At 39.1% G+C, this 23771-nt stretch overlaps 1 protein-coding gene across 3 annotated transcripts in view; it reads left to right on the top strand.

Annotated features, from left to right (window-relative positions):
• LOC146473278 (sodium channel protein 1 brain-like) overlaps positions 1 to 23771 on the top strand; it is a 53919-nt gene that overhangs the window by 9458 nt on the left and 20690 nt on the right. For 2 of the 3 annotated variants that reach the window (XM_085118494.1, XM_085118496.1), the window contains 5 exons: positions 9010 to 9131; positions 15857 to 15988; positions 17611 to 17687; positions 21069 to 21197; positions 23015 to 23106. In XM_085118494.1, the coding sequence (XP_084974620.1) occupies positions 9010 to 9131; positions 15857 to 15988; positions 17611 to 17687; positions 21069 to 21197; positions 23015 to 23106 (552 nt within the window). Of the gene's footprint in view, positions 1 to 9009; positions 9132 to 10598; positions 11151 to 15856; positions 15989 to 17610; positions 17688 to 21068; positions 21198 to 23014; positions 23107 to 23771 lie in introns of those variants that run through there. The other variant, XM_085118495.1, reaches the window with a different exon arrangement.

Below are 23771 nucleotides of genomic sequence, written 5' to 3'. Positions count from 1 at the left end.
TTGTGTGTTATTGTGATGTTAAAAGCTCTTTCAAAAAGTACAGGCCATAAAAATCAAATCGCTTTGTGGACGAACTCGTGAATTGAACATATGAATGAAATGATATTTCGGATTAGGCCGAAATTGGTTCTTTACTTTTCATACCTAGAGTATGAGCGGCAGTTGTTCGTTAATGTAGCAAAGAAACACCGCTGTGGGCGTCCTAATCAGCGTTCAATAGATCCGCGTCGTCACTCTTATGTGTATTTTTTTCAACCCTTGGACAGTATTGCTCGGTTGGTGTCGTGACAGGTCCTCGGCCTTGTAATCTGTATATCCCGGGATCAACTCCCGAAGGGAACATATTCTGTATTCATACTTTACCGCATTTACCGTACTGAAAACAACATTAACCGTAATGTAGCGTTCTCCATCCCAGTATTTAAAAATCCATATAAAGTCCGCACTTCGGTTAATCGTTCGAGAGGTTGTGCAATTCATCGAATTGATTGAGATTCTCAAAATCCCCAATATCCTCTTTTCGGCGGTCGAGTGTTGTTTAGGCTATTTCTCCAATGACGTGTATTTTAATTGAAGGAGGAGAGAAACTTAAGCGAGCCGTGAGAGTACCCCATATTTGCTGAAAATTTACAGCCCGTGGAGCGATCGATGGAACGCCCGAGCTAGAGACATTTTCTTACCTTACGATACTCGTTCATTGCGCATGCGCAATTCGCGAGTTAAAAACGATTAAGAAACGTGGGTACTGCTTATATCAAATTCAGATAAAAACAACTGTTATAAGATAAGAGATAAGTATAATTTGTAGTTAGTAAAACTCTAACACCCTTTACCGCTAATGCATGTTACATCAGATTTCAAAGTTTTATATTCAGCCAGTTTTTGTAGCAGATCTCCATGAAACTTAACAGGTTTGTTAGCTTTAGCTAGTTTAGCGATTCCTGTTCTTCTTTTTCTTTAAGGGCTGTGGAATTAAAAAAAAAAAACCTCCGACGCCCTCAGCTGAGATAGCGCACGTAAAATGAATAGTTAGTCGAGAAGCACGTGTGAAATGCAGAACTTTTCTTCAAGAACATTGTCCTCTAATATAGCAGCAAACCAGAAAGTAGTTCATTTGTTTTGAAACTCTCCGATTAGTTTCCACGATCGCCTTTTTACTTGGGCGGGGCCCAAGGTATAAAATAGGATTTCTTGGTAAGTCTCAAATGGCCAATAGGGGTCTGCTGCGCGTGCGCTGAGTGCGGGCTCGACTGGGCTTGTCTGTCGATGGATCGCGAATGTGACAAAGTTTAAGTTGTCGCTCTGTTAAATGGTATGGTTGCGTAGTAATATTCATAAACTTCGCAGGTACATGTAATATTTTTGATATGCAAGAAAGTGTTTCCGAGTGGCGGTGTTAATTTCATGGAAGTAAAGGATGATTTCAGTCGTTGCGAAATGTGGTACGTCAGGAGCTTCTGGGTGCTGTGTGATTCAACCAAGTTATCGGTGGACGAAATCAAAAAATCTACAGTGTTAAATGCGGAAATGTGAGCATTAAGTGGCGACTTGAAACCGTAAGGGGAATAATTTAATGCCTTTGTTTTGGTGGCAGAGATGAATGACCACATGATTATGTTTATACTTCATTTTTCGCTCGCTGTTTTCAGTTCCTCAGAGGTGAATCTCACGTTTGCTCTCTAAAAACAGCGAGCGAGCAGGTAGCAGTCGGATATGGAATGAAAGGGACGCCTTTGCTTGTTTTTGGAGAATTGAAGCTAGTTATACCGCAGTGAGGGATACTTATAACACAAGCGTTATAGTAAGTTAAAAAAAACGAATGAATTTGTGAGAAAATGCGATCGAAGCGTGATTTTTGTAGTGATAACGACCAAGACACTCTTTGTTTATTTACCTTGTGGTTTGAGGCGGCATCTCATTGGTGACTAAATGATGGTTTTTGCGTTGCCGTTTTGCTGAAAAGGCGCGACTGAGTTAAAGCGACAAATGTCGTCTAATACGCTCATTCCACATACAAATACACACGCCGTTCGCGGTAGACCCACACCAAAAGATGTTGAGCGTTTTCGGGACGGGTTGGTGCGCGAACTCAAAGAAAAAGAAAGAGATATTCAATGCTCCAAATGAACTAATGGACACATTGTCAACAAACCAAAATGGAAAGCAGTTGCTCCACTTTCGTACCCCTTGTGGTAAATGTAGTGATTTTTCTGATTGTTTTAAATTATTCATCTATACTCGTTTTTTATATATAATCGTGTAGTTTGGCACGTTTCACAAGTAGGATGTTCGCGATTGTGCATGATCAGCAAAATCTGTTGCAATTGTGTTGGATGATGATAGTCATGTGTCGGAGAAAACTATAAAGGTTACTGTACCTAGTCTACCAAAGGAAAAAGGTGTTCCAGTGAAAATAAACGTAACTGAATTGAGATCTCCTCAAGGGAATTTATTTTTTTTGCAAAAATAATCGTGTTGGATTTCCCAGGTGTACGTTTCGACGCGATCGTGCGTCCAGATCGTGTTACCAGTGAAAAAGCTGAACCATCTGTCTCAAAAAGCCCAGGAAATAAGGGTATTTGGGTGGAGAGGTATTCGCACAAAACTCCCTTGTCGCCAAAACTCATCATTATCTTAGATGCACTTCATGGTTACAAATTCCGACATGTTTAGTAATGTATTATTTTGCTCCTTTGCGTGACATTTTCGGTTGAACTATATATCTCGCAAATACAAAGTGATGCTTTAGACTCTCAGCGAGTCTTTTATCGCTCACCAGTCATCAAAGACTGAACTAACGTGCATGCTCAAATACGCCTAATACAACGACGCCCAAGTATATACGCTCCCACAGCGTCTCGTTTGTGTTTAAAAAAGAAACGAGCCGGCTAATCAAGGCCCAATTTATACGGCGTAGTACGCTGGTGCTGTCACAGTGGATTCTTTTGTTACTGCGCATGCGTTCTGCGCATCACGGGGTGGTCTGATAAACGCGATCTTTTTAAGGACGTCGAATATGAAGGTTCTTTCGGTCACTGTGCGGGAAAAGTAGATCTTCCCAGGGGGGTGTTAGATTCCAAAAAGAAGATTGGGGATAACCACGCATTTTTCAGAGATATTTGGTAAAAAATAAAGTGGCATTATTGTTGTGTATTTTAAAACATTTTAGAATTATTGTTTGTCTCCAATTTTGTTTTTGGATTCCAATAGCCGTTGCTGCGATCTGGCCACGCGGTTTTTACCTCAAGGATGCCGTATGCTGTAATCAAACGAGATTTAGTAGAGGAGGAAAGGGTCACGTGACGTGTCCGTGTCCACATTGTTGGTCATGAAAACCACAATGAATTGTCACGCGATGTTTTAATGAGGATTTACAGGCCATTTCCGAGTTGCTGTGAACCTCATTATGAAAGCGAGGCTAAGCGAAAGCTTTTAATATTAAAATTAGTTATGTTTGCATATGAATGGAAACTTTGCACTTAGCCTCGCTTTCATAATGAGGTTTACAGCAATTCATTACCGCCAACATGGCGTACGCTCATCGACTCCCAGATATACTCTGATTTTGCCTATTTGAGTTTTATTTTAGTCTTTATTTTTAACGAGAATTCGTGTGTTTGCCGATTCACAAAACTAATCATTAGTTGTAGAAGCCTTATAAGTTTGTATTTATTTGCTCCAAAGTAACCACGCAGTAGTATTCAGTAGATAAGTTGCTGCTCTAATAGGTTTTTTATGCCATATTCCAGCTTGTCCAATTATTTTTTCGCTGGCAATTGCAAAATGAGGCCTGTAAAGTCTTCCAGAAGCACTTACTCTGTCTTGGCGGACGAACAGCACTCAGACTCGTGGAAATCGCTTGTTTTGTGGATAACCTTAAAAAGGATTCGCCATCTTGCAATTGCTTATTGGTGCCTTTTTTCAGCTTGCCCAATCATTTTTTTCGCTGACAATTGCAAAATGAGGCCTTCCAAGTCTTTCACAACTACATAATCTGGCTTGGCAGACAAACAGCACTCAGGCTCGTGGAAATTGCTTGTTTTGTGGATAACTTTAAAAAAGGATTTGCCATCCTGCAATCACTTTCTGGTGTCATTTTCCAGCTTGTCCAATCATTCTTTTTCCTTACTCTTTTTGCAAAATGGGCCTTCGAAGTCTTCCACGACTACGTAATCTGGCTTGGCACTCAGGCACTCAGGCTCGTGGAAATTGTTTTTCTTGTAGAAAACCTAAAAAAAAGGATTCGCCATTTTGCAATTGTCCTCTCTTGGCATGCAACTTTTTAGTATCATTTTGTACTTGAGACAAAAATCGAAACTTTTGATATTATTTAGCAAATTTGGGGTTGTTTTAAGTAAATAATTCTATCTGGTGAAAAGAATTCTTTCAGTTTCCATGCTTTAATAAATAATTAACTCTTTCAGTCGAAAAAGAAAATACGCGTCTAAATAGTTTTAGAAACCATTGTTTATAGCTTTGTAATTACCAAATGTTTACAATTTACGAACCGTAAACAACACATTTGGCGTGGGAGGCGCCATTCGTTTTGTATTGCTCTGAGAGGTCAGGTTGACTAACTTGTCTCACTTTTTTTTCCCCTAAAAAAAGCCAAAATAATATTGTGGTGAAAAGTCAATTACGTTTATTGGAAAAAAAGACAAAGAAAGGGAACTATAACGAGTCACGAATTAAACGACGTTAATTTTGTCTTTTCGCCCGAGAAAATTGTTTTTTATCGTGAACTTTGGTCGACAAATGTATTGAAATGGATTTCACGGGAACAAAGCGGAACAAGTGTAATCACGTGATCTCATGTTGCCAATTAAAACGATTGAGCAGAAACATAGGGCGATATGTTATCTTGAAAATAAAGCATTATAACTTTAGTCTGCCGTACGTGCAAAAATTGGTGCCAGTGAGGGTTATTTGGTGTGTAAAAGATCGCGCCATTGATTTTGCATATTATAGTTTCCGATTTTGCTCGCTTTTTCGCCAAATTAGGCAAAAGACGCCAAAATGTTTATCTAAATGTAATGCATCTTGTGGAGACCATAAACCCAAACATCTTCAGTCGACACTTGCTTTATTAACTTTCGCTTCGGAAATTTAAAGATATTTTAAAGTTCATGAGCAAAATCACCTTACAGAGACAATTTCTGCGACGTTTTAATTACAAACGAAACTGGATTGTAAGTTTTAATCGTACGTGATGCATATCTCATTTTGCCGTATTTTTACTCGCTTATTAAAACATGTGAAACAGCACATGTCCACATTCTTAGTTTATAAAAAACTGTCCTTCATTCTTTATATTATTAAATTGATCTGTAAAATTAATAAGACGGCGAGCTTTGGAGCATATTCAACTTTGATCTCGAACACGATATTTGCCTAAATGTGTACTGAGACTTTTAATTTTTAAGCCCTCTCGATCCTTGATTTTTGAGAATCATTCTTTGGAAAAGAAAGACTACCTAAGACGCTTGTACTGTTTTAAGCTTGATAATGAAAGGAAATCCGTCTCAAATCCTTTCCTTTTATTATATCAATTCTGTTGCCACAAAATAAACTAAGTGAGCTTTAGATGAACTCTTGTCGGATCGACGGAACGCGTTCAACAAATAAAGCAAAAGAATGTCTATGTGCGTAAGAGTTGAACGTGTGCGGTTAGTAATTTGCATTTTGATATTTTTCTCTCGCTTTGGCGTCCTTTATTTTATTTGGTTGGTTTGTGACCGAGATATAAAATTAGCCAATATCAGATATTGTGTCATAAATCCTTTTTATTAAGTCTTCCTTTGTGCGTAATTAACTAGGCACGTCGCAACTTACGCCAGGAACTTTCGGATTGTTTCACACATATTTTTAAACTGCCGTCAAAAAGCGAGAACGTTTTCCGTTGTATATCGGATGGTACACATGCTTTCTCGGGATAGAAATGAAACTATTGGGATTATATTTTTGCTCTGTTTGAATGATACGTTATTTTGCTAATGGAAAATTTAAAAAACTCGGCAAACACTCTAGTCGACGTTAAAGAGTATGAATAAAGAACATATGCTTAAAACGATAAAGAGATATCAAAGGTCCTCATAATATCAGCTGCTTTTAAAAGGGGAACAATCACACGAAAGTTTTCGGGTTGAGTTCCTTGATTGCCAAGTGTAACAAAATTTTATCGGATTCAACGCGTTTGAAACTGTAAAGTTTGTTTTCTGTCCCTCCGTTCCGATTTAAAAATTATCGCGCGCGTCAGGCCTTTGTCACATTTACGCAGTTTTCTTGAAGCGGAAGTTTTTGTTAATAATTCATGTTGTTGACTCAATGACTTTACATGTATGTGCTTGCGATGCACAGTATGCACGTTTTCTGTAATAAGACAATTTTCATTGACAGCAAACAGGAAAACTGTCTCGCTCGCATTAAGGTGTTGTTGCCTGGTTCGCAAACTGAACGTAATTGCGGGAGAAAAATGTTCCTCATGGTTATGCTTTAGTAAAAGAGGAAGAAGTTAAGTACAATTCGCCGGCAGTAGAACTTTGTACACTTTGTACTTGCAAGGGTACATGGATCTTATTGCCCAACTTAAAATAAATCGTTTTTTTTTTTTTTTGAATACTGTCGCTTTAAGTTCGTGGGTGGGTGAGTGCGTGCGTGCGTGCGTGCCTACGAATGTGTATTTTGTTGGCTTTAGATCCGCAATTAGAGAGTGAAAACTTATGAACCACTTACGTGGACGTAAAAATGAACCGCGGTCGACTTTTTGACTTTGCGCAAGCACATCAAACCTTGCTTCTTTGTTTCATGTCAGTGGTTAAATTCACGCCCGTAAGCACGCAAAAATTAGGCGACAGTAGGTCGGACGAGTAACTTGTTACCAATGTGCAATATCGTAACAAAAATACTGATATCTTTTGAAAGACCAGCATTTTCGTCAACCGTGCTATCTACCTTTTTATCGACCGCTAAATGATCCATTATCTTTCGATGTCACTTACGATGCTTCCTTATTAATCTTGTGACGACGAGTTTTTCCACTGAAGTGTACAGCTCAACGGTGGACGTGTACCATTGCAATATTGCCCCGTTCGCTGTATGGAGTTTTTTTCCGCTCTCGTCTTCTTTCGTTCAATAAACGTACACATTGAATAGGCATAATTAAAGTGTCAGCAGTCTTCTGTCAGTTCATTAGCAAATAAAAACTCCAGCAGAGTAAATAAGCACACCAAGGAATTTTTTTTTTTTTTTTTTTTTTTTTTTTTTTGATGCGACACAAGGGCTTAGTCCTTCTAACAAGTCACATTGGAGGGTCAAAATTTCGTCTTTGGTGCTTTTCACCTATTTGTCGTTTTTCATAGGGCAATATTATTTCAATAGTCTGGTTGACATTTAAATATATATTGACTTTCAAAATAGAGTCTTTTATGAAACTCTTTCCCCTATTGTTTAGAATTCACCGTTTGCTATTAGTCTCTGCTTTTTATGCAGTTATGCTCGCCTCTTGTTGATTTCATGAATTGACCAATCAGCGAGTCGATCAATCAAAGTATAAACGAACCAGTCACTTTCCTTGCTCCCTCGCGTCGGTTGCATTTGAACACTGAAGTGGCTTCCTCTGACTGAAGCGTGTTTGATGAAAAGCAATTTATTTAAACCGCTCTTTGTCAGAAATGTTTGAAATGTTCGTCATCGTACTTTTATCTTTAAATGCATGTATTCAACTCGTCACTTAAGAAACACAGCTAATGGGAAAATATTCAGAAAAATTAGCAAGCTTTACACTTGGCTTCCGCATCGAAGTTTCAATTTCCGTGGTTATAAGTCAACGGATTGTCTGTTTTAGCCAAAGCAATATATTCCAGTCCATTTTATCGATTTTTTAACACTTTACCATTCGGGAAGATCTCTATCGTTTTATCTTGCGTGATCGATCGTCAATATAGTTGTTTTATATTACACGGGCATTTAAAGTAATTGCCTTTATCTACATACGCTGTTATATGGCGAAAGATGTTTGTTGAAATAACCGGCTGTTAATATGTACGAAAACGAGTCTGGCCTTGTCTCATTAGTGCTAATTGAAAGGTTAGCAGTATTAACTTTGTAGCAGACCACACAGGCAATAAGCAAAATTATTTTTTAACTGCTTTTTTCCTGGAATTCCTTAAAAATAAATAAATAAATAAATACATAAATAAATAAAAACGATGCAAAAGGATACCTCGTAATGTTCATTCCCTGTTGATATTTTAGCCTGTTTTTAAATGATGGTTGTCTTTTTTAAAATCGTTAAACATATAAAAGGCGATATATTTAACCCGTTCGTGTGGTTTTCCTTTTAGAATAAAACGAAGAAAGTTAGATTTTTAGGAAAAGTTTTGTTGCTGTTCAATTTTGTAAACCATATCCGCACTATCGCATTTGTGAAAGTCTAACCAACCGTTTTCCCCGTTTCTAACAACTTCTTCCAAAGCCGTATTTTCTCTGTTCCTAGCCATAGCCTTTCCTTCCATCTTATTTCTCCGTCGTTTCTGCATCCTGCCATCTTCTGTGGTTGATATATCGTGCTGTTGTTTTGACAGTCATCCTAGCAGTCTTAACTTCGTTATTCATACGCCCAGTAAAGCTCGCGGACTGAACTAATTATCACATCAAACGGGAGAATATTGTAATTTCCCACTTTCGTGCTGCCTGTCTTGGGCTGTACTAATTTAATAACACACTGGAAGCTGTAAACGCGTACTTTCGTTCGCTTGCAGTCCCTTTAAATGATTGAGACGTACTTGAACGTTAGTCAGAACTGCGAACAGGTTGTGTTTGATTAAAATCAATTGTTTCACAGCTAACATAGAGGGCATTTGTAATTGGCAAGAGAGATATCATTGGCGGGGTAAACAATGGGACGCAGCAGGCCTTTATGTAAAAATTTGCTGTGCAAGAAAAATAGGAGTTTTCAGTGCGATCCCGGGCATTAACTATTAAAATCGGGCTTCTCTTTGACCCATGTAGGATGCGATATTCGACGGGATGATGTTGAAGTTTGTACGATGTCCGAATCACTCACTTTTCTGTCCTTACGAGGGAAGGAAACTTGGCGTCAGGAAGTTCCTGAGGGTGTTCCAAAAGCCGAGGTATGTGTATCGTCGAGGATGGCTAAATGACTTAAGTACCTTCGCGAACATAATCACAGGACGCCTCCTTCGGTTTCAAGCTGTCTTGCTTGGTAACATTTACTCGCTAAAGATTAATCGGTGTCCAAACTCGGTTACTAAGTTAGAGCTGAAAGCGGCCACTGTTTTCGGTTCGTTGACGGCGAGTCAGTGTTGCCAGCAACGATGAGCTTATCTTTGCTCCTTACTACACTATAAACACAAGTTTTAAAAGCAGATTTGTAAACACGATAAGATACGCAAAATGGAACTGCATTACGAAAACAGTCAGCACATTATTTTCATTCACACCAGCTAAACAGTTTAATGACTTGGTAAGCCATGATTCAAACTTTGCGAAGTCACTTATAAACCTCTGTTGAAGTTTAATTATTTTGCGTTTACTTGTGAAGTCTCCTACGCGTTGCGCAAATGAATGTCGGAGGATACGCTAGCTCTTTACGCTTAATTGTGGCATGAAATAACCCGCGAAAACGCACTGATGTAAATTATGAAATTGCGGCGAAGAAAATTGGAGTTTTTTGGGGCAGCGTTTTGCATATTTATGTTAAAAATTTGCACCTCTAGGTAAAAAGTACTACATTTTCCACCTGTTTTTGTTCGTTGAAATTGATTTCGTCTGTACACGTAAAAATTCCTCCTCGCAATGTTGTTTTCATCCAAAAAGTACGTTCACTGTTTTTAGGAATCAGCCGACTTTTTACTTTTCAAGCTTGTTAATCATCTTTAAGTGAAATGTTTGAAAACGATGCGAAGTTTGTACTTGTTTTGAGTTTTCCTAGCGGTGGGTAGACCGATGCGTTGTATTGGCGCATAATGCGCTCGGTAATAAGATGAACGACGAAAGCCAACTAATGAATCAATATTACAATGCTGAATAATCAAAGGAGAAAATTTAAGCGGCGGAATTTTTTAATCGCACTCTCTTTAGCTTGGTAAGCTTGAAATAACAACCTCAAAGTTGATTTTCTAAAGTTTACCGTGAATGATAACCTTGTGTTGTGGGTATTGTTACTAGTGAAGTGATTATTTTCTTGACACGTGATTCTCAAAATATTCCAATTTTTTTATTTTTCCTTTTATTTTATGCAAAGCACGATAAATTTGAAACTTTTTCGGCGTTTCGTCAAGCGCGTTTCAAAACGTTTCGTTTCAAGATAGCTAGTTCGATTTCGACAATTTTGACCTCGCAACAGGCGACACTTATTTGCCTCGATCGCCCTGCCAAGATCTTGCCAAGAATTGAATATGTTGTGAATCGATCGCTTCGAAATCATATAACGCATTGGCGTTAAACTCAAGCCGAGGGCAGGCCGCAAAAATTCGATGTTTGGAGAGGCGAAATTTATGCCGGCCAGTTTCTTGTGGGAAAAGCAGCGTTGTTATAACCTAACCAATCACCTTGCTAATGGCATCAGTGACGTTCAAGCCAGAGTATCCCAGTATGCACAGGGTGCGAGCAAACGACAAACCAGGTGGCGGAGGATTTTTAATGAAGCCGTGTTTATCCGTGTCATCGTCATGGCGAATTGTTGTTTTCTCACCAGTTTTTGGATTTCCTGAAGGCGCTAAGCGAAAGGAATGCTAGCCGACACACACTGCTTCTCTGCTGGCCACTGACGCGCGAGTTTGACGACTTTGCGGCTGGCGTTGTTCGACTTCTGCCGGCTCTTGTGTTGAGTTATAAAGTGGACTTCAAATGTTATGTCAGTATTGTAGAGCGGCAGGTGGACTAAGAACCAGAAATTCACTTGCAGTTGCACTTCAACAAACATGATAGCCTCGGCGGCTGCCAGAGCACATCATAGATCCGATGAAAAACATTCGAGAGAGGAAGCTTACAGACGCTCTCAGTTAGTTTTAGGTGGCGAGGGGACCGGCGATGCATTCCCAGCCGAAGAGGAGCTATACACACCACTCGCGCCACACTACCTGCTAGTACCGCTTAAGGATTGTGATTACGAAGTGCAGGATGGACAAGTAAGTCGAAAATGAGTTTCACTTGTCTTCGCAATCTCTGCCGCGCGCCCGAAGCGCTTGATTATCAATCAGTCTGGCTCGCAAAGGCCTTGACATAGCCATCTCCGCCGGGGCGGCAGAATCTTCATCCAGCTTGCTGTTAACATTCGCATATAACCTTCACCACAAGGGGCTATCAGCTAGGAGATACTGGGGCTTAGCTTTACTAGGTTTCTACGTCTTGCCGTGGAACAAAATTTGGATGGTTTCGTGTCGAATTTTCGATCGTTCGCTGGTGTTTTTATGCGTGAAAGTCGGCAAGGAAACTTTATACATACATCTTAAGCATGTGTAAATATTTAAATATTATGCGAGTCGAGTTTGTGTGGAGTTGGTATTTTCCTCGAAATTCGCTCGCCGATCCTCTTTTTATCGAAAACAAGGGTCGGAAATTAATGGTATTTTCTTTCTTCGCGGCGGAAGCGTTGAGAGCGTCAACAAAATCAATCGTCTTTACTGGAATTTGATAGTAAAAATTTACGAATTAATTATGACTTCCTCCTTCGCGATTTACCACCGAAAACCGAGGGTTGCTTGCGGAATATTACCGATTAGCTGTTGAAGACTGACAAAATATACCGCGTTTAAATTCTCCGGCTATTGTATCCGACGTGATATCGGACAGTGTTTTCTTTTGGCCATTTATTTCTTTTGTAATTGAGTAACTGGCTAGATATCGATGGCTAGATGGCGATTCAAGCTACACTTTTCCCAGACAACTAGGTCGAATCTTTTTACAAAAATGAATTATGACCGATGTCGATTAATTCGTTTTCTAAATTAAACACCGCTGCGTCAGTGTGCGAGAGCGTAAAATAAATTTTGTCGGCAAATTTCATTTTGTAGTGATTGCTGATTTGAGATGGCAGGCGTACTCGACTATGCGTGAACGTGCCCTTGGAGAGATAAGCACTTTTTTCCGTGTGTTCCTTGGCTTTTCGCGGGCAAACAACACGGGAAATTTAAACATCTTTCCTTCCTTAAATGTCACGAGGCAATAGAAAAGTCAAATAAGGCTCTTTGTTGTCAAAATGTCGAAAGCTTTTTTTTATTTGTGCACTTTGCTTGCTTTGCATTTGTGTATACTTTGGCATTGTGCGCGCGTTTAAAAATATTGCGAATTAGGTTTTCTGATAGTAAAAACTCCGATCGAAGCTTGACAGATGAATCGTTATTAGGAGCTGTACTTTTGCCATTGACAGAAGCCAAATCGCTTTGTCTTTCGTTAGTGTTATTTTTTAATCAAAAGTCATTCTTATTTTTGTTAGTACAGCAAAAAAGACAAGCTCGTCTTTTGACTTTAATTCGTAAAATTACGAATAATAAATTTTTCGTTAAAAATTCGCACACTTGGGAAATTATTGTTGAATATGCGTAGAATTCCTTGGCCACGCTGTAAATAGTCTTAGGCGCGATTCGGAACCGCATTTTCGATGAATATTAATAATTTTTATCAAGAAAATGACAGCCCCTTTAATCTATCGCAAACTAAGCTTTTCGCCTTGATTTAAACGGCGAATGGGATAAAAATAAAACTTTGTGTTTTAATTTTATTGAAAAACGTTGGCGTATTATTTAACAGCAACGCGAAGGAGACATCAAGGTTGAGGTTTTTGCTGAGTTTTAACTTTCGTTTTTCTACATTATTTCGGCATGTTATATTCTTATTCCAGCAACCTGCTTGTCGCATAAATAAAACAAGATTCTTCGGAAGACCGCAAAATGGGGAGGGGTTTGAAAACGACTCGAAGAAGCATCTGACTGCGAACTGAAATTGTTTGGACAGAAAAATCGCGAAAACTCTACCAGCTACATATTGCGACAGGCAATTTTGTTTGGTACACATTCCTCTGAACTCGACTCTATAATTTTTGTACATAACCTGTCACAAACTCTATAATCACGCAGGTACCAGTTGTATTTTAATCGCTTTCTCGATTTCGTAAGAATGAATATTCAAAAGAGCTCGATTCAATTGCTGAGTTGTGAGCGGCTGTGTTTTAAACGGGTTCTATTTAAATTCGGGGCGGCAAAGAGATGGGTCGTCCGCGAATCTCGATGCCACAGTAAATGAAATATTAATAGTGTAAATTTTGCCCTTCAAAGAATTGATTTACATACTTTTAATTATTCATCAAAACCTTTTGTTTGGGCCCCTTTCCCCATTTGTTAAGTTGATAAAATATTTAAATTTCGTTCCCTCGACTAGTGACATGGTAATACCTTGTTTACCTAACTGAAAATTGAAGGCGACTGGAGGATTTCCCATCCTTCGCCAGCTAATTTTGGAGGACAGAAACGCGAGCGGCCAAATTGCTGCCGTTTTTGCTTCTTTTGTGAAATGCGAAGGAGTATCTGTTTTTTATTGCACTGTTTTTGTGGAACATACTTGTCCAATTAGCGCAAAAGTGAACCCCGTGGTCGGACACAGTCGCCAATTTCCAAATCCGTACTTCTAATTTAGAGAACATTACACTAGTGTGCCGATAATTCGATTTCGTTTGCCGGACCGATCGCGGCAATACCTTTTGCTTTGGTTTTAAGATTTAGTTTACGGCGCCATTGTTTGCTTCATTACATTTTCTGTAAGATTAACAGTGGGGTCCTTACGGCCAGTACAAATCTCGATAGTTTCCAGGTTGTTTTAACTTTTATGCCGATCTTAAGTCGTCTCGGACTCTTTTATTTGTAGCCACGGGAGTCTCAAAACACATGACACTCTTGCGACTAGAATAGAAAGTCGCAGCGATGTTATCCCAAAAGTGAGTTTGCGGCTTCACAAGCCAGGGGCTAAGCGTTGTGAAGAAAGCCTTCGACCTCGCGCAGGGCACCCTTGTGTCACATTTAAGCGGATACGCCTTATTTCAATTTCTGAACCGGGTTTTCAATACAGTTATCAGTTCTATTCCTTTAAACAGCGGGCATTTGCTACTGTTTGTGTTCGCTGTTACCTTCCAAGAAAGCTTTGTCCTTGACTAGGCCCAAAACAAAGCCGTGTCTGATAACTGGGTTCCTTTGATAGCAAGCCGCCCCCCTGTCGGTTGCAAATCTAAGGAATGAATAAGAAATCGAGTAATATTTAGATCCCCCGCTGGCTCTCGAAAGTCAACATTGGTTAGACAGCTGTTCGCCTCCTCACGGTACGTTCTTAATCTGCTCAAACTGTTAGGGATATTATGCGGCTAACTCCACGTCGAATTCAGTCCGGCTAAGAATAGTTTTTGTTTTGTGTCACCTAGGCGAATAAACAAACTGTTGTTTTCAAGAATAAGGCGAGAAATCGTCGTAGAGACTTTACGCTTCGACCAAACATCCCGAAGAACCTTTGCTCCTTACAACACGCGCGGTTTTTCCTCAATTTATTATGACGAGACTTGAACTTAATCAGCAAGATGAAATTAAATGAAGCATAGCAGCGCTGCGGGAAAGAAAAAAATATTTTAAAGTGTTTGTGTAAAGTTGATCAACAGTGTCTCATCGACGTTATTTTCGCTCTTCGGCGTGAAATTGTTGGAAAATGACATTTGAAAATTGCTAAGTTTGCGTTTAGGTGCACTCCATTTCCACTGAAGTGACTGTACATAAAAAGACAGAAACAACATGTTCCAATTTAGTTATGCTAAGGAACCGTCATCTAATTTCCTATTAGCTGGGAAAAATGTTTAGCCTTTTGTTCAACTATTCCCATATTTATTAGAAATTAAAAGTAGCACTTGTGTTATTTGGCGAGAATTTTTCAATTACCTTCTTGATTTGCTGCAAGGAGACGCTTACCCACATTCTAATAAGTAAATTCACTTTTTTAATTTAATGGAAGAAATAGACCCTGTTGTTCGCGATACTCGCCACATAATTTTGACTCCCTAATTTTGCGACCCGAGATATGTATCCACCAATCGCATTCAGTCAAAAGAGCGATTACCGCCATCGAGTGAAATTACGTTCCTTTTCGTAAATAAACGCACAGTTTTACTTCCGATTGAAAAGTAGATAGCTTCCGAATTTATGATATGACAAGTGCAAATTGCCTTCGAGTGCTGTTGTGTTCTGGAAAACATTGTTGAATTCACTTTTACTGTAATCGAGAGCTGTTCGATTTCCGCCGCATGTGTGTAAAGTGTATCTTTGCTCGAGGTTTTTCTACTTAATTTTTATCAAAAAGGGCTTATTTTTTCCTTTATTCAAATTGCAAGCTTTCAATAAAAAATGGAATTAGGACAAAGCCCTCTGCCGTTTATCAAGCCACTGAGTTAGTTCTGTCGCTAAAAAGGTCGTTTGTAATATTTGCTTTTGTCTTGTAAAATATCCTTGGCATCGCATTTGTTGTCCAAACGATTTTATTCAGGGTTGAAAACAATAAAAATCGAGTGACATCTGATCCAACACGTGAGCTAAATATGCGTATTTCAAAATATAGAATTTTCCGGATATGTATTAAAAGTTTTGACCAAATTGAAAGCGAATAGATAGAGGGTTCATTCATTTCGCCGCAGGCGTGAATGACTCATGCACTTTTGCGAGATAAATTCTCATTACTCGTCAAAAGTGTTTCTGATTACGTGAACTGAATATTTAGCTTGTTAAACATAATGTGTATTCATATCGCAGTTTTATGGATAATTAATTTATTTTTGTTTCTGTATTTTTTTTTTATTTTTATTTTTCAGACTTTCCTCATCGTTGCTAAAAAGTTCAACAAACAGTATGTGTACCGCTTCCACGCCTCTGACTCCCTGTATATCTTCAGTCCAAGGAATCGGATTCGAAGATTTGTACTTTTTCTAATCACTCATCAATATCCTTTTAATACACACTTTGCAGTTTAAGGCTAGCTATTAAATCAATTTTATTGCTCTTAAAATGAGACGTAGAAATGACCTCTGTGTGAAGTGATGTAAAAAGTGGTTTACTTGCTTACGTAGCTGTTTGTTTATTAACATCGTGTGCTACTATATCTGGTTTTGTTTAATTTTTTAAGATGACTTAACTGACACTGTTTGGTTTATTTTGCCTTTGTAACTCTTCGTAAGACCATGTTTAATTTTTTGTGTTAATCGTTCGCGGTTTGTATACGTACGTGAAGTTACTGTTTTGCGCAGAGTCCTGTACAATTGCTTGCCTACTTTTAGCCACTAATTGTTATAAACTGCTTTTGTTTCTGGCCTACTTTGGATTTCAAACCTTGTACAATTATTTTTAACCCTGCTTGTGTTTATTTTTTGTGCACTATGGTGATCACAGGTCTAGGTAGAATTCACCAGAGCGGATACCCCCAAAAAACAGATAAGAATTCTTCACTCTTGTTTGAGATTTGTGAAGGTGGCGGTATCAACGTTGTTGTTATGGAAACCTGCGGAGGGCGCAATGAGCCTGTACAGACGTGATTATCAATCGGCCTGAGGTTGTCCTAAACTTCTTCGGGATGAAGGGGAAAAAAAATCCGTGACAAAATTAAAAAAAAAAGAGAAGAACTTTAGGAAGTCATTCACAGGGCCATTCACAGACTGAAAAGTTGAACCACCTTGTACAGTACAACAAACAGCACCACAGGAAAGTACTGCTCGGTAGCTTTCATTTGAATGGTCACACTTTAGGATTTCATCCACAGACTCAAAAATTGGAACCACCTTGTACAGCATAATAAATAGCACCACAGGAAAGTACTGCTCAGTAGCTTTGATTTGAATGGTCACACGATAGGATTTCATCCACGAACTCAAAAGTTAGAACCACCTTGTTCAGTACAACAAACAGCACCACAGGAAAGTACTGCTCGATAGCTTTCATTTGAATGGTCACACGTTAGGATTTCGTCCACAGACTCAAAAGTTAGAACCACCTTGTATAGTACAATAAACAGCACCACAGGAAAGTACTGCTCAATAGCTTTCATTTGAATGTTCACACTTTAAGATTTCGTCCACTGACTCAAAAGTTAGAACCACCTTGTACAGTACAACAAATAGCACCACAGGAGAATACTGCTGAGTAGCTTTCATTTGAATGGTGACACTTTAGGATTTCATCTACAGACTGAAAAGCTAGCACCACCTTGTACAGTATAACAAACAGCGTCACAGGAAAGTACTGCTCAGTAGCTTTTGTATGAGTTGTCACACTTTACTGGATTAGTTAAACTTAATTGTTTCATTCGGGCCATCAAAGACTTTCCCTGAAAAATGCCGGTCGAAGGATTAAATGAGATCGTAAATACCCGTCGGTAAATGCAGACTGTTAGTAAATATGTGTACGTAATGGATGTTTTTAAACACATGCTATTGTTGTTCCCTGTTGGTAAGTAACGTTTGGTAAAAATCTATCAGCTGAGCTGTGGCTGTTAGTAATCGCTAACGGCATGGCAGTAATAGTGATTTCTTAGTTTATGTTGTGTTGTTAAATTCCTTGACCATGTCTCACATATTTTGAACTTTTAATTCTTCTGACAATTTTAACAAACTGTGTGTTCCTTGCTATGAGCAATCCGCCCGAAGAGGCCGAGTAAGTATAACCTTTTCAATTTTTTTCTGCTTTTCAGGTCTAAGCAATGAAAATGCTTATTTCCAAATCGATGCTGGTTGGGGTCCGCTAAAAACACACACATTTCTCTAAGCTCAAAATGTCTGCGATTAACATGTCATTGTCTAGAATAAATCTCCTAATAAATCAAAATTAACTGTTATGCGACATTTTTCTTTCTTCAAATCTTGGCTTTTAATATTGTTGTCGTCTCGCGCGCTCTGAAAGAGTAAATTATGGTCTCATAATTGCACCTTAGAGCGGTTTTCAATCGATTGTCGTAAAACCAAAACCAAAGTAATTACCCTGGCCAATCACAACTGGTGCAAACAGCGTAATGAACCAATCAGAATTCAAAACAAATACATGTAACCGGCGCCAAGCGCGGGAAAACACGTGCGAGCAAGGTACAAGGTAGCACGATTGGTTTGGGTTTTACACCTTATTGGCTGAGAAAGTGGCTCGCGTTTTATCAACCAATCACAGAGCGTAGTAATGCAAAACCAAAGCAAAAACGCAATTACATACGACACTCAATTGAAAACCGCTCTAAATTTCTTTGTCTTATGATAATTAACAGTATTTCACCACATGTGCCTAAAACGGCAGAAAGTATGCAACATTCGATGCTTCCCTGGGTCCCTCAAATACAATTTACTTGTTTTACTTCATCTGGCTTTGCTAAAATGGTTTCAGTTAACTTGTTTAGAATAAACCCCCTCATAAATTCACTGCTTCCGTTCGACTTTAACTACGGCCCTTTGCTTCCAATTTAGTTTCGTGTTGTGTTCAGAAAAATATTGATTTATTCCTTAAAACCTCGTGCACGATGTACAAAGTGAAACTGGACGTGAAGGGGCCTTTTTTGTCATACGACAAAGGAATTTGGGGTGTGATTACGAGTGCAGTTTATAGGTGTGATTATGAGACCATGTTGCACTCTTTCAGAGTGCGTGAAACGAGAACAGTGTTAGAAGCCAAGATTTCAGGAACAAAAAATGTCGTATAGTAATTAATTTATTTAGCTAAAAGTTGTTTCACACGGGGATATTATACCATTTCTGAGTTGTTATTTTTTCCGAGCCCGAGACGCGTTGCACAACTCTTCGTTGAATAGTTTCTTTATACTGGTTGCATGTCAAAAGTATGCACGGGCCTTACCTAGTGTAATTTTTGGGCCTGAACATGTTTACATAGTTTCGATAAATAATTGGGTAGTAAAGTAATTTTTTTATTGTCAATAACACGGGTGGTGCTTGCGCAATCTCCCGAGCGAGAGGCTCATGATAAAGTGCTTGACAATAATCCAGTTCGAATTGGAATTTAGGGGTGTTGGTTTTTGAAAAGAAGGGAAAATCGGAGTACCCGGGGAAAAACTTCTCGGAGCAAGGGCGAGAACCAATAACGAACTCAACCCACATATGACGCAAAGTCCGGAAATCGAACCCAGGCCACATTGGTGGGAGGCGAGTGCCCTCACCATTGCGCCATCCCTGCTCCCCTAATAATTTTTTTCTATGGATAAACTAATCAATCCCTCCAATGCAAACAAAAAAAAAGAAGCAGTTTAGCGTAAAATGATATCTAGTTTCTTAACGTTTTCATATAAACGAAGCCATGCATGGTTTGTTAATCTGTTAGAGCTTATCTGCCATTGTCCTTACTGGTCCCATTTTATAAGCTAATAGTAAATAAAGGGGTACTGTCACGGGCATTTTCCTGTATGTTGGTCAAAGCTGATCAAATATTTAACAAAGAACCACTTCTCAAACTTGAAATTGCTCTTAGAGGAGGAAAATGTGAAATAATTTCCCCGAGGAAGAATTAACTATAATCAGTTTTTGACGATTTCTGCAGACTAAACAGACAGAACTTGAAAAAAATTGGCCAACTTTTTAAATTTTTAATCCATTTCCATTCTAGCCATCCGCAGCCAAAGATGATTGATTCTAGTTTCTGTGCACTAGTAGGACAATTGTTAACAAAACTGGACTGTTGTTTTAATGTTTCCATCAATACAAATAAGCTTTTTGGCTTTTCAAAGTGACACTAAAAATAGCTGGCACTGCCCCTTTAACAAGCAGGCCAGGACTTTTGCGATAAACAGTGGAGATAGGGAATCTTAACTGGCTGTTGTCGATCATGGTGGCTTTGTTTTCATGAAGGCACAAGAAACTGGTTATTATTTATTTATCTCTTTTCAGCAGTCCTTTTTGAATTACGTCCCACGCGTTTTAAAAATTGCTTTGATGTCACGCCGAGGAAATACGCTCAACCAACCTTAAATTACGTGGGCGTTAGTTTCCATGGCAACAGAGTTGTTTGGCAATCATGGCCTTGTCTTTTTTTATACCAGTGTGATTAACAAATTGAGAGCAAGTTTAATGGTTATTATACCGGGCGATGAGTGATCAACACTTATTATCTCCTTACTATGTTGCTATGTTGTCATGCAGGCGTGAGATGAGAATCAAGGATTTGATCAATTAGGGCATGTTGTCGTGGTGAACCACCAAATCGGATAAAAGCTTAGCTACATGTTAGATAGTTCAACATAATGTTTAGTCTCAGAGTAGATGTTGTTTTGGTGACATGTCTTATATCTCATCCGGCTTTCTTTCTCTCACGCACCTTTGGTCATTTCGTGTCTCCTGGCGTAATATCTTTCAACTAAACTGAACTGGTCGATATCCGAGGTTATTGTTCAACACATTGTTACACTGCCCAAATATGGTCATGGCACATTGAATATTCGTCGTCCGTAGTCAACAGATATCCTTTGATATACAAAATTTCGTGTGTCGGGGAGAAAAATGGCAAAACTAATAAAGATCGTCTCCAGCTTTTGTGCAATAAAACTGTGCTTTGTTATCAATGTGTTGAATAAAACAATTATCCTGCTCAATCTTGCGGAATACCCCCTGAATTTAGCCAACTCCTCGTCGGCAAAGTATCAGGCGATATTCCCCGCGATTTCGCAGGATAATTTGTTAAATATCCCACCTTTGATAGCGCGAAAGCGTACGAAAACTGCCTCGCGAGGCTTCCGTGCGCGCCGCGCGTTTCCTCGCGGGGGTAATTTTCAGCGCGCGCGCGCGTAGTTCACTCCCTTTACTATCCTTAAGGAAAATTAGGGACCACTCGTAGTGTAGTAATTTAGGAAATATTTGTTGCCGTTTTGACCAAAACGCAGCAAATTCCCGGTAACGATACCCCATAAGCATTTACATAGTGGTAGCGAATTTTGTTTCTGATCGTTACATTTTAGGCTTTAAATATAGTTGTTTAATTATCCAGAATAATTAAAGATAGTTATCACTTGAGTTTAGACTAATCTTATTTCTCTTTTTTTTTGTTTCTTAGATTTGTGTTCGCAGCGATTTACACAGCTGAAATGTTTCTTAAGATCATAGGCCGTGGGTTTGCTCTTCATAAATATGCTTATCTTAGAAATGCGTGGAATTGGTTAGATTTTCTTGTAGTTATTTTAGGGTAAGTGAACTTCTTTCCCAGTTTCATACTCAAACTGCAAATTAACATTTTCTTTCTTTTGAAAATTTAAGACCTGAAGAGTTGGAACCACCTTTTGTACCGTTATAAAACAGTACCACAGATAATTCCTGCTCAATAGTTTTTCACGACAAACTCAAAAGTAATAATCACTTTTACAGCTTAATGAACAGCACCACAGGAAAGTACTGCTCAGTAACGTTTATTTGAAGGGTCACAATTTAGGATTTCATCCACAGACTCAAAAGTCAGAACCACCTTGTACAACATAATAAACAGCACAACAGGAAAGTACTGCTCAGTAGCTTTCATTTGAATGGTCACACTTTAGGATTTCGTTCACAGACTCAAAGTTTGAATCACATTACACGATATCGGGATTGTCTCGAGTTGCAAGTGTTAATTTTCCGTTTTAATACGTGACAAAGTGAGAGGTGTACTCCCCCGCTTTTTTTAAACACGGATTAACGGCACTCTTTTGTGGTTTGTTGGTGAAACCATTAACAAGCTATAGCTTTCATTATTGTTCCTCTTATACCTTTCTAACTGATCAAGTTACGCTTTGCCTTGGAGTGAACACTTTATGTGTGGCTTTGGCCAAAACGTTTGTCTTTTTTCCCTTGACGACCAAGCACATTTTAAACTTAAAGGTTTCTCCGTTGCGGTTATCTTAAGCTAAATAAGCAATTTGGGTGATTTATTATTCATAACGTTTACAGTTCTCACTTTCCTACCCTACGTCATGCATATTCCAGAAAACATTTTTGTATCGACTTGGTGATCCTTGTGTCACGAATCAACATGTTTACTTATGAACGAAAACTGGCGTCATTTTCAGGGCACTGAAAACTTTTAAGGGCTGTGTTTATCGTTTAAAGGTGTTTAAGCGTTTTATGCTTTATAATATGCTAGCGCTCTTGTGTTGAGAGTTGTTGTTAGGTGTTGTTGTTGCTATAGAAACGACAAGCGGTCTGCACGTAAGGTTGTATTTTGGCTATTTTTTTCATTATTATTGTTTAGAAAAAAAAAATGAATAACTGGAACACCATTCTCAGAAAGAACACAAGTATTTCCGTCCGAGTTTACCAAAAAAGTCCTAAAATCTAGCCATTTCCTTTTTCGATTAAACTGTAGTTTTGTTTATTCTGCTGTTGGGGGCGAAATTAACCCAATATTCCAGTAGAAGAGATCCCAACAGAACAAAATTACCGTCTATTACAAGTGTTTCTTATCCGAAATAACCAACAAAGAACCCAGTGTTCCAGATAAGAGAGGGGTCTCAGAGGAACCTGGCTTCCTGACCCGACAAAATGAATGACAAACGTAAGAAGATTTAGAGAGAACCAGAGCTATTGACCCCTCAAAATTCTTCATTGACTCTGATTTTGAAAGTTATCTAGAACACTGAGAACCCATGCACCCTTAAGTTAATGAACAATCTACAAGCTGCGTGTTGCACATTGTGATGTAACTCGCCACGTTGCAGAGGACTGTAGCTCTCTCTTGTAAGTCACAACGCAATGTTTCTTTGCGTGGGATGCTTCAAAAAGGAAGTGTTTGCGCGAGGCTGCATTGAAATGGCTCTTGTACAACGTGCGTCCACTGGTGCCTACCGGTTTGCCGCGCAAAGCAAGCCTGTTTTCAAGTGGGCATTCCCAAAGCTAACGTTGACTTGGGTTATCGTTTGGCCTGGCGTTCAAACGTTCCTGCAATTTCCGGCAAAGGCGAAGCGTTGTAACTTACACGATAAATTTCCTCGTTGATAAGCACCTTTGAAACTCACTTTTTTTTCTTTGCAGTTATATAACAATGCTTCCTGGCGTAGAAAATTTATCAGGAATTCGAACTTTCAGAGTTCTTAGAGCTTTGAGAACAATATCAGCTGTTAAAGGTAAGTTTAGTCAGCAAGTCTGTGGGGATGCGCAGAAATTAAGCGATCGCGACAAAATTTCACGTTCTCTGCTTACACTGACAATGATTTTCTACACAATGTGGTTGTTCCTGGTTCCTAACGAAGTTGTACAAAATCCCACGAGTTAAAAATCCTAGCTGTATTACACAGCTTTATGCTGAACGATTGGAACGCTCCCGCCCTCAAGAATCTGTGGTGGCACTTTTGGCAAGTGCCCGTTACCCCTTTGTCACGAGACTAGCATATTAGTGACCAGACAGCTGCGGTTGGCCACTCTCCTTGGAAAAGGCAAATCCGAAGCCAAACCAGCCGCGGTTAGGGCTATTCACCTGAAAGCTGCATGGCCGAATGCAGGGCTGCAGTCATCCCAACGACGGCATCCCTATAATATTAGGGAGCTTAAGCAACGGCGACGGCGACGGCAACGACAACGCCGCAAAACAGTAGGTTTAACGAGGAAAAACAATCGCTCTGCACGTGCGTTTTACATTTTGGTACATTTCTTTGCCGTCCTCTGCAAAACAACAACGTGAAATATAAGGTTTTGTGGAGAACGTGAACGCACGACGGTGAATTTTTCATTTTCTGTCATAACTTGTACGCCACTCCTACCAATTTGGTTCCTGGATAGTTCGCCATTTTTG

The sequence above is a fragment of the Pavona decussata genome, unplaced genomic scaffold (genome assembly GCF_977016875.1).
Source record: "Pavona decussata unplaced genomic scaffold, jaPavDecu1.1 SCAFFOLD_94, whole genome shotgun sequence".
Classification (NCBI taxonomy): Eukaryota; Metazoa; Cnidaria; class Anthozoa; order Scleractinia; family Agariciidae; genus Pavona; species Pavona decussata.
This window is presented reverse-complemented; position numbering and strand designations above follow the sequence as displayed.